The 11,956-nt window shown below is 29.0% G+C and overlaps 1 protein-coding gene across 1 annotated transcript in view; it reads right to left on the bottom strand.

The window, feature by feature from the left end:
* The window catches only part of Nipped-B (Nipped-B cohesin loading factor), a 401,322-nt gene extending 391,536 nt beyond the window's left edge, over positions 1 to 9,786 (bottom strand). The window contains exons 1-3 of the mRNA XM_065500106.1: positions 9,411 to 9,786; positions 9,244 to 9,320; positions 9,014 to 9,188 (exon numbers count right to left, since the gene is read on the bottom strand). Of these exons, the coding sequence (XP_065356178.1) occupies positions 9,014 to 9,188; positions 9,244 to 9,310 (242 nt within the window). The 5' untranslated portion in view covers positions 9,311 to 9,320; positions 9,411 to 9,786. The remainder of the gene's footprint in view (positions 1 to 9,013; positions 9,189 to 9,243; positions 9,321 to 9,410) is intronic.
* Positions 9,787 to 11,956: the final 2,170 nt, after the last annotated feature.

Below are 11,956 nucleotides of genomic sequence, written 5' to 3' on the forward strand. Positions count from 1 at the left end.
ACTATTTGCTTTCATGTTGATTTTTAAAAACGAATTTATTTGAATTACAAAAAAATATTTGCTCATAATAATAGATACACATCAGTAATTTGTAATTTGTTTATATACAATTTTTTTTTGTGCAATTTTTTGTTCCTATTTACGTGAAACAGTAAGTATAATTTAAATTTTAGCAACAATTTTATAAAAAATAGGACTCTTTTGAAGAAAATGGGACGAAATCATCATTGTACCGAAGATGAGAAAAAAATTGTTCAAACGATGAGAAATCAAGGAAAATCATTACGGGAAATAGCAAAGAGCATAGGAAGATCTTTACATTTTGTCCAAAATGCTTTATCTAAAAAACAAAAAAGAGAAACTCGCGGTAGACCAAAGAAAACCAGTCCAGAAACAGATAGGCGGATCGTCCTTATGGTTAAAAAAGACCCTTTCATATCATCGAAAGCTATTTCTGCGGAGCTATGTAACGAAATCAGTCCACAAACAGTTCGTCGTCGTCTTTTACAAGCTAAATTGCCGGGAAGAATTGCCAGAAAAGTGCCACTAATGCGCCAAAAAAATATCAAGACATGATTAGAATTTGCTAAAGAGCACTTACAATGGTCCGGATGTGAAGGCGAAAAAAATGGAGAAATATTTTATGGAGCGACGAAACAAAAATAAATTTGTTTGGAAACGACTGCCAAAGAAATGTACGCCGACCAAAAGGAAAAGAATTCCACGTTAAATTTACAAAAAAGACGGTAAAACATGGCGGGGGAAACATAATGGTTTGGGGTTGCTTTTCATGGAATGGTGTTGGTCCGATATTCCGAATAGAAGATACCATGAATGCTAGTGGGTATAGAGACATATTGGAAAACGTAATGCTTCCATATGCATCGGAAAATATGCCATTAATATGGACATTCCAGCAGGACAACGACCCAAAACATAGTTCAAGATTAGTTAAAAACTGGTTCTTGGAGAATAAAGTACCTGTTTTAAGCTGGCCCAGCCAATCCCCTGATTTAAACCCAATAGAAAACTTGTGGAGTGAATTAAAGATAAGGCTTTCGAAGGAAGTTTTCAAAAATAAAGACGATTTATGGGAGAAAACGCAAAAAATATGGTACGAGATTCCATTGGAGAAGTGTCAGAACTTGATATCCAGTATGCCCAGAAGAGTGGAGAAAGTTTTACAAAACAAAGGTGGATATACTGGATACTAGCTTTACTTTAATAATAAACTAATTTTTTTAAGATAAAATTTATTAGCTTTTGTTTAATAAGAATTTTTAAAAATGTATCTATTATTATGAGCACCAAATTTTTCGAAATTTAAGAAATTTAATTTACTTTATAATATTTATTATTAATTATGAAATATTTTGTTTTTGTTTTTTACTCTCCTTTTAACTATAAATAAAAATCGACTGAATTTTTTTTATAATTTTACAATATACCATTATTTTTTTTCGTTTTTAAAAAATAAATTTTGGTGTATCTATTATTTTGAGCAGATGTGTACATTATTTTTCACAAAAAATACACAATTTCTTTTAAATATATTAATGTTTCGTTCATTTTTTACATCACTTGGTAATAAGTTGAATAACTGTAATCCTTTGTAGAATAGGCATCTCTTCATGGCATTATTTGTGGCTTTATGTATCCTAAAGTCGCTGGCATTTCGCAGATTGTATGGTTGTACTTCGTTGACATATGTTAGTTGTTCTGTTAAATATCCTGGAGCACTTCCTATCTTCATTTTATATATAAAAGTTAATGTATTTAGTTGGAGTCTTTGTCTGATGTTTAGCCATTTTAGTGTTTCTAGCATAAATTGAATTGATGTAAACCTATTGCATTTAATTATATTTCTCATAGCTTTATTTTGTAGTTTCTGTAGTCTCTCTATTTGTGTATTTGTGCAGCATGTGTACAAGATTGTTGAACCGAATTCAAAATGTGGTTTGATTATTGTATTATATATATTTATAGCAGTTATTGTCGATATTTTGCTTCTTATTCTCCTAAAAAAACCAATCTTTTTTCCAATCTTTTTACAAATATATTCTATATGATCTTTTAAGTTAATGTTTTTATCTATTATAAAACCTAAGTATTTTATCTTATCCACTTTCTCTATTATTTTATTATTAATTTTAAAAATTGTATTACTGTTCATGTTTATTTCCATTATTTTCGTCTTATTTTCGTTTAGTTTTAATTTATTCATTTTCAACCAGGTGTTTATATTTAATATGTCTTGCATTAGATTGTTTTGGCATTGTATTTTATTTTCGGATTCATTAAAAATTATTTCGTTCGATTTAATATTGTTTACTTTCGTTATTTGCTTTCTGTTGGTTAAATATGATTCAAACCAACTCAGTTCTTTATCTTCTATTCCGTATTTGTAAAGTTTTAGCACTAGAATGTTTCTATCTATAGTCTCAAAAGCTCTTTTAAAATCGAGAAAAATTGCCATAATTTTGTGGTTTTTGTTAATATTTTTCCATCTATTTATAACATAATTCACTGATGTTTCACACGAAAAACTTCTTCTAAACCCGGATTGATATTTTGATAATATATTATTTTTTTCTAAGTAATCTTCTAGTTGTATCTTAACAGTTTTTTCCAGAATTTTTTCACATAGTTTTAATGCGTTTATCGGACGAAATTCTTCACATTTATTTGTTTTTGCCACCTTTTCAATTGGTGTTACCATTGATGTTTTCCAATTTTCTGGAAAAATTCCCGTTTCCAACGATGTATTTACTATTTTCAGTACAACATCTCCAATTAAATTCCAATTATCTAAGATAATATGAATATTTAAATTTTTAAAATCTGGTTTCTTTTTTAGGCTTTTACACATATTTTTAAGTTCTATGTTTGATATTGCACGAAATTTAAATTTAACATTTATCACAGGTATTTCATTTAAATATTGAACATTTTCTATATTATCTCTAATTTCCTTAATACTGTTCACAAAATATTCGTTAAACTGGTTCGCTATATCACAATTGTTATTATATTCTATATTGTTAAATATCACAGATTGTATCACAGATCGGTTTTTCTTTAGGACTAAGTCTTTAATGTTTTTCCACATTTCTTTTTGATCTTTGGTTTTGCTTATATGCCTGTTAATATATGTATTTTTTTCATTTTCAAGCTTTATTTTATATATGTTTCTTGCCATTTTCAGTTAAGACAATAGACATTTCGATCTCATTTGGGACTTTTATGTCATAACTTTCACTCATTTTGGTTTCAATCGCGGTTTTTATTTTTTCTCTTTCATCTATATTTTCACTTTGTATCACTAATGTACCATTTTTCCTATTTTCAATGTTTGTTATTTTAAAATTTACCGGATCTACTTTTTTATTTAAATCGTCTTTCGTTTTTTCAATTTTTTGTTTTTCTTTTGGTTTAATTATTAAAGGTACTTGATTTTTCACTTCTGACAATGCCATGTTGGTTTTCAATGCGTCAGAGAATGATAACTTATTTTGTTTGACATTTGTTTCTTTTATCACCTTTTTTATTTCGTTACACATCCTTACATTTGTTTGTTCTATATTGTTACACATTTGTTGGCTTTTGTTTTCATTGTCTTTTATAGTACCGTAGAGTTTTTTAATTTCATATACGTTTTTTTCGCAAGCTTTTTGTGTATTATCAATTATTTTAAGTCTTTCTTCATATCGTTTTTCTATTGACTGCAGTAATTGTTTGATTTCATTTTTATTTTGTCTCAGTGATGTTTCAAATTCCCTTTTATATTCTTTTAAGTTTTGTTTATTTATTCTTACACCATCTTGAATTTCACCCAAAACAAGATCAACATTTCTTATATACTGCATGCAATCCTCACAAATAAAACGTACAAAGTTATTGGATTCCAGCACCCCGATAGAATATTGATCTATACCCGAGCATTTCTTGGTGCAGTGATATATTTTTTCGCATACACCATTGCATCTTATTCCCGTTTCTCCTCTTATTACTGACTTGCATGCACTGCACTCAGTCATTATTAAGCATTAGTTTTTTGTTTTTTTATTCACCAGGAAATAAATAGTTTATTAAAATATATCTTCCACATATATGTTTATGGTTATTTAAATGTTTAATAGTCTTTTTTCTATTTTTAAAACACTTGTATATATTTATTTTTATTATTTTCTTCAGAGCTTTCGTTTTTGCTTCTTATCGTTTCGATCGCTTTATATACAAAAAACGCTTTATATACCAAATTGTCGGCAAAAAGCACGAGCGCACCGTTTATGGTCGGATATGGTGGTATCTGCAAACTTAATCACGACCCTATCATCTTTCTTTGTCGGATTGGAGAGAGACCGAACTGTGGAAAAATATAGGGTGAAAAATAGGTTGACTTCATAAACGCATTTTGCAAAGCAACACTGCAATGTATAGTGTTCATAAACGCAATAGATTTTGTTTTAGCAATGTCACAAGTTCATTATTGTATGGCAATGCTTGTCCATATTTGATTCTTTACAAAACATTTATGCGTTCATGAAAGTCAGAAAGTATTGCTTTGCCTTGTAATTGCTTTGCATTACTGCGTTTATGAAGTCGGACATAGCCTTTAATATAAAATTTTTATTGGCGACACTTAGCTCTGACTTTCTATTTATAAATGGGTACATAATTCTTGTGATTTTATCTATTAGGTATGGTATATGATAATTAAAGTTAAGCTTAGTATCAAGTATAACACCTAAGTATTTTACTTTGTTCTCCCAATTAATTTCATGATCCATAAATCGAAGAGAACTTTGTGGTACAAAAGAAGACTTGCGTTTTCTAATGAAATATATTGCTTTTGTTTTTTATGGGTTTACATTAATATTACATTTATTAAAGTATGATTTACAGCCATTTTCACAATGTACGATTATTTCATTTTAACCGGAAAATTAACTAACTGTCGGTTTGTTTAACGGGGACCATTTAACCAACGGTTACCGATTTACGTTTCACCATCATTTGATTACTTAACCAAAGCATTCAGTAGAAAGTATGGCAATAATGCATACATTTGTTTACGAAAAATAGTGTAATGAAAGATTGAAATATAAAAAATTGTCTAAAAGACGGCATAAAAAATAATAGTTTGTGTTTTCTTAGTGGTATAATAAAAAAAAACGTATAAAACTCAAAAATATTAAGGTACCTAACTGTAAAATTTACAGAACAAACTGAACAACAATTACTGAAAACCAACAAGCAAAAGTGCACATTTGTTGTTTGGTTTGTAAGTGCAATATCCGGGTGGTATATGGATCACCCCGTGCAAAATTTACTTTTCTTCGCTTTACACTTTTAAAAATTATAAATATTACAAAAATATAAATGTTTTTCCATGTTCTTTTATTATATTTCTTACAATTAAGATGCTAACCGGCGAAATTTGTTCGGTTATATTTAACAGCAACTTTGTTGTTAAATAGTGTCAATTAAGAATTAATCGTACATTGTGAAATTCAAATTAGCCTAACTTGCGGTTAAAGTTCACGTTAACTTTTAATCGTACATTGTGAGAATGGCCGTTAGTCGTATTAAAGCATTTTGTAAATTACATTACATTAGTAACGAGTTCTTCTGAGCATAGAATAGCTGCATCGTCGGAAAATATTCATGTAATACAACTTGAGAAATTTGGAATATCAGCAGGAAAAAAATATTGTATAAAATAGGCGATAAACACGATCCTTGAGGGCAACCGCCGTAACATTAATTAATTGCGATTGGGTTTTACCTAGATATACGTGAAACTTTCTTTCGTGAAGATAACTTTGAATAATTTGAATAAATTCTGTCGTAAAATTGTAGTCTAGTAAGCTTAAAGACTAGTCCATTGTGTCAAACGGAGCCAAAAACAGATTTTATGTAAAGCAATATCATACCAGTTGAATTTTTGTGTTGGGAGTTGTTTTTGGCTAATTTTCTTATTTTTACAAGAGTATTTTAGACCTTTTTGTGGTAAATTCTTTAAAGATGTGTTGTTTATTTAGTCAATATGTACCATCCGATTTTTTATTTTTCAGTTCTTTTATTATATGAGTTACTTTTCCGCTATTAATAAAGTAATTATTTCGTGGTGTTATGACGGTCGAACGCAAAAGTTTTGCTGTGTTATTAACTTCTGAGACAGTAGAAACATCACTTAAATCCGATGAAATATTGTGGTTATCAAGAAAATAAAAAGCTGATATTATAGCTTTTTCTTTTTGTGTGTAGCATATTATGTTGATCCGACACGTATGTCCCCGTGTCGGATCAGCATCAGCATTAAACCAAAAATGTCGTGTATCATAGATCATTGCCATTAACGAAACTATGATAACACAGCAAATCAATCGAAGAAAGTATATCTTTATTTTCATTGGTTACCTGAACAAGCATAGGGTTAAAATTAGAGACGCAACTGAGATTAAAAATTATTACTCTCTCCGAAAATATGAAAAAAGTATGGCAAAACCTCCTATAGTTTTTGCGTACCTGTGATTTAGACTTGGGCATAATCGTTCTCGTTCTAGTTCTTTTTACTGATTGGTCGTTGTATTTCAGAACAAATAAATGAACAAGTTCGTTCTTTTTATTCAGTTGTTCACTTCTATTCTGTGGTGTTGAACTGAACTAAGTGAATGAACAATTGCTCTCTTAATGCTTTTGCAGAGAATAAAACGAACAGGTCACTTCTGAATTTGGAATATTATATGATTTTTATAATAAAGAAAAGAAGAAGGAGTTATGTATATAAAATTCAAACAACATAAATCCCATTTAAAAGCGTTTTCAAAATATAAGATTCAAACATATACAGTAATGTCAGACGACCAAAAGTAATAAAGTGAATAAAAACAACAATAAAGAACAAGATGATTGAACAACTTCACATTGTTCATTTGACTGAATTGTTCAATTGAACTTGTTCGTTCATGAACAACCTAACTGTTATGATTTGTAAGTAAGAGCTATTCAGAATATTATAGACTATGTAATTTTAAATATAGTCTGAAAGTTTTACTAAAATTGGAAAAAGGTTAACCCCTAAATCGTGAAGGTTAAAGGTAAATTTTTTCAATGTTTGGAATTTCTCATGGAAAGATGTTATATTTTTGGGCCGATTTTGATGAAACTTAAGAAAAATATAACATGAAGTCTTTTTATAATAACAGCACAAAAATTAAAATTAACAATTAATAGCACTTGGGGTTAAAATGACCCTCAACTTTTAAAATCACGAAAAACACACACAATATGAATGGTGCTGATTTTAATGATTTTCATAATTAAATAAACTGAATCATTCAAGTTATTTTTTAAATTTAATAGATCAAAAGTACACTAAAGGGTTAAAATCAATTTTATTATTCAAAAGTCCTTAATAAAATATTAATTACGTTATTAAAGCTAAAAACAGGTATAAATAAAATATTTTGACGTTTGAAAAATGTGTGGTCAAAATTTAACATTTTTCAAAATGGCTTAGTAATACTATTTTCTAATACACAATACAATATTTTAAAGTTTGTTTACTATAAAATTAAATTTTGATACTCACTATTGAAATTGACAATTTTTTATGGTTTTAAAAGTTTGGGATCATTTTAAACCCAAGTGCTATAAAGGATTAATTTAAATTTTTCTGCTGTTTTTGTAAATACTAAGCTTTGTGTTCATCAAAATCGGCCCAAAAATATATAACATTTCTCTATCTTCAAAAGAGAAATTCCAAATATTGACAATAATTTAACTTTAACCATCACGATTTAAGGGTTAATGGTTTCCGATTTTAGTAAAACATTCAGACTATATTTAGAATTACATGGACTATAATATTCTGAATAGCTTTTACTTAAAAATCATAACAGTAAGGAAATTCGGCTCATTCGCCAAAATAGGGCCAACAAATTTGTTTTTCTCGAAAATCGAAAAATTAAAATCGCAGGTACGGAAAAAGTATAGGAGGTATTGTCATATTTTGTTCATATTTATATTCCCTATTATTTTCTCAATAAATCTCAATGTGATGATTTAAGAAAATTTTTAAAAATTTTAAATTAGAAAAATTTTAAATTTTTGGTTATACCTTCGAATAGGTTAACGGTATCCTACGAAGACAATTACGTACACATTTCGATTCTATAAAATTAAATTGCAAAAGTAATTATTTAATGGTAAAATTTTTACAAAAACTGAAAAATTGCATTTTTTCCCTTTGTAAATGCAGCTCAAAACTACAGCATCGTTGCGGCACAAGGGGGGTTACTCTCTATTGCGATGCGAAAGCAATTTCGATGCGAAAGGTAAATGCGTTAAGAATACAATTTTGTACTCTGTATCGTCTACGCAAACGCTTTCGCAAAAAGAAGCAATACTGGCACCACAAAAAGACGGACATAGCTATATCGACTTAAAATTTCATAAGGATGAATAATATATATACTTTGTTGGGTCTCAGATGAATATTTCTCAATGTTACACACGGAATGACAAACTTATATATACCCTCATTCACCACTTATGGTGGTGGAGGGTATAAAAATGTGATTTACTTTTTTTGGTTGAAATGTAATGAAAAAAACCAACAATTAAAATAAGTACTATATATCTATTAATATATTTATACTCGATTCCATTTGACTGAGATAATAATTTTAAAAGTTTTACAAAATAAAATGGACTTGTAATATGCACTTTTGAATATTTATAGTTATTTAATATTAACAAATGAGTTCTAATTTTTTTGTTTGTTTCAAAGTGTTTTTAAAATTGCAATTTCGACAAATGTTTAAGTATATGCTTATTTTATTGAATTAAATATGCTTCATAATATAGGATACATTATTAAATTAAATTTAAACAAAAATTCGCAGTGGTACAAAAGATATGCAACTTTTTTGGACAGATTTTTTCATCAGCGTATAAATTGTTTCTAACTAAATTGTTTTAATATAAAATATTCTTAAATACTTACATATTTTCAGGATTAGTTTTTTCAATTGCTTGAACTAGCTGTCGGGTTAAGTTGTCATCGCGAACTGATAATAAATTTTTTGATTCGCTGGCCACTAGTGTGTGGAACAGGAGCGTTCGATTTAATGATGATGTTGTATTTCCAAGGGATTCAGAAACTGGTAGTTCACTTAGCACTATAATGTACATTATAAATTAATAATTTTAAGTAATAAAACTTGATTCACTTACAGTCGGATAAACTCGTTAGACCTGCTAATGTGGTCACGGGTACACTGGGTATATCACGTTCGCTCATGGTGTATAGACTTTTATAGTAAAATATTCAAATTTTTATATAAAATAAATAATAGAAAATTAATTTCGAATTCACATTACAGGAAAGATACAATTCTTACCTACGCAGACGTTCTCGTATTAGACGTTTATTATTGAAAATATTTATTTTAACATTTGTTAAATACCAAAATACAAGAACACTGTTTCTAATTTAACGAAACTATATGTTTTATGAGGACTTGGGAAATGTTTTTAATTTTTCTTATTATTGGAATTTATCGAGAACACCAAATATTGCTTGCAAAATATCTCCCAACATTATATTATTATTTTTCTCTTTTATATATAAGTTTGACACATCCGATATACCCCGTTCATGTAATATTTTTAATAAAAAAGAAAGTTGTATTTTTTTACGCTACGCAAGAATAAAACCATTTAAATTCACAAAATATTAATATTTCGCGACTATACATAAATGGCGACGTCGATAGCTAGAACACAATACAAACCAAACTTAAGTCAGAGCAGCCAACAGTGAAACTAAATATAGCTGTCAAATCGTAACATAGAAACTTTTGTCTTTGCAATGTTGTCAGCACTGGGCATAAGTAAATTCTAAAACCAAACATTATTTTTTGAATTAACAAGAAGCTTAAATTTCAATATTACAGTACCATCTATATGTTGAATTTCCAAAAATATATATACCTAAATTCAACAAATTAATATATTTTGAACTTCAACACATAGATGATGGTACGGCAATATTGAATTTTAAGCTTGTTATTTCATAAAGTTAAATGAAACATACAGAAAGTTTAAAATTTTAACAATTATTTATGGTGTGGTGGGTAACTGCTTGAACAAAAAATACAAAAGTAATCAAAAACAAAGAGTGGCCAGATTGCCAGCGGAGCTGGTATGCCCACGTTCAGTTCGTTTGAAGCTCGCCGGATGGGGGTGGTTTTTGCCGGCAATCTGTACCATGGACACACACTAACACAAAAATCATGCGAGCTTTGTATGTTTTTATGTAAATAGGGGCTCAAAATAATTCCTGCTTCTCACTACTGGTCATACCTATACACAAATGTATTGCCCTCCCACTCGAGGTTTGACCCTCGCCATGACGTCCTCTTATTGACATCCCAAACCATGACTGCATGAAATAACCCCCACGAAATAACACTTCAAAAATAAAATGAAATAACCCCCCCCAAAATTCGTGGCCTTATTTTATATGCAATAAAACCCCAGTTTTGAAAATGACATAAGACCCCAACGAAATGAAATAATTCCTCAAACAGAAATGAAATAACACCCCATTATTGGGGTCTTATTTCATATGAAATAGAACCCCAATTTTTAAAATGAAATAAGTCCCCAAACACAGTGAAGGTGATTAAAAACAATTGGGGGTTTCAAACGGTTTGCTATAAGGTCATGTTTTCATAATGTCCGATAGTTTAAACCAGTGATGTTCATCCCATACAACAATTGTTTAAAAAATTTAAACACATTTGTTACGCTCTTTTAAAGAGCGTAATAAATGTCTCATTTTTTCAGAAATTCAATAAGCATTGTTGTTGGTTGGTTTTTGGATGAAGCATAGCAAACACACGCGTTTCAATTACAATTGAACACAAAAAAAACAAAGTTAAAAATAAATAAAAAATTTGAGAGTATTTCGGCCGTATAATGTATATTCTTTCATTTCCTTAAAATTTAAATTATATTCATTTAATAAATTGGTTTTATTTGACAAAAATTCTAAATTTAAACTTTCTTCATTTTGTTGTTATTTTAAGTGTTTGACATTATGTTTGCTGGGTAGCTCTCTCACCAAATATCTTCATTTTTATTTTTGAACATCACTGGTTTAAACCAGTCATAGGCAAACACATACCACCATGAGTATATTTGTGTGCGTTAAACAGCAGAGAGATGACTGACTGTAATAAAAGAGAGAAAATCATAAACAAAAAAAATCCGCAACATAACCTTGCTTCTACAAATGCTAAACAGCAACTGATTTGATTTTGATCTCTGAGATCGTAACAAAGCAACAAACAAGTGGTCATTTCAGTAAAACACAGACACACTAATACACACAAGCTTATAGTGTAGGTGTGTCAACAAAGCGTCAGCAGAATTTTTTGGCCTATGCACGCGTGCATTAGAATCCCAATTTTGCTCGTGACTGGTTTAAACACATTTTTGTTGTTTTTCAAGTTTTAATCTAATAAGACTTTTATAACTATTATTATTGTGTTATCATAAAATAACACTTTTTGTTTGAAGTACAACAACAAAAATAAAAAAATCGCGCGATTTTTCATTTTTTACACAATTTTTCGCCTGAGGCGCTTCATTACAAAACATTACAGTAATTTACAAAACCATATTTCAACTAAACTTGTTTTAAGTTAAACCTTATGGCCTATAATCATAGTCTGAAATAAAGTATATTTTAAGAAAAATAAAGTCGTCTTTACTTAATAGTGGACTTTAGGTCTACCATAGACAAGATAAAATATACTTTTGACGTTAAAGTCGACTGTAAATATAAAACTAGCTGAAGCTGTTTTTAACTCATTTAACAACAACATCAGCAGTTCTTCACCAAGTAAAAAAAAATCGACAAAAAGTCAAAAATGTTTAT

The sequence above is a fragment of the Calliphora vicina genome, chromosome 2, assembly GCF_958450345.1.
Source record: "Calliphora vicina chromosome 2, idCalVici1.1, whole genome shotgun sequence".
NCBI classification, from domain to species: Eukaryota; Metazoa; Arthropoda; class Insecta; order Diptera; family Calliphoridae; genus Calliphora; species Calliphora vicina.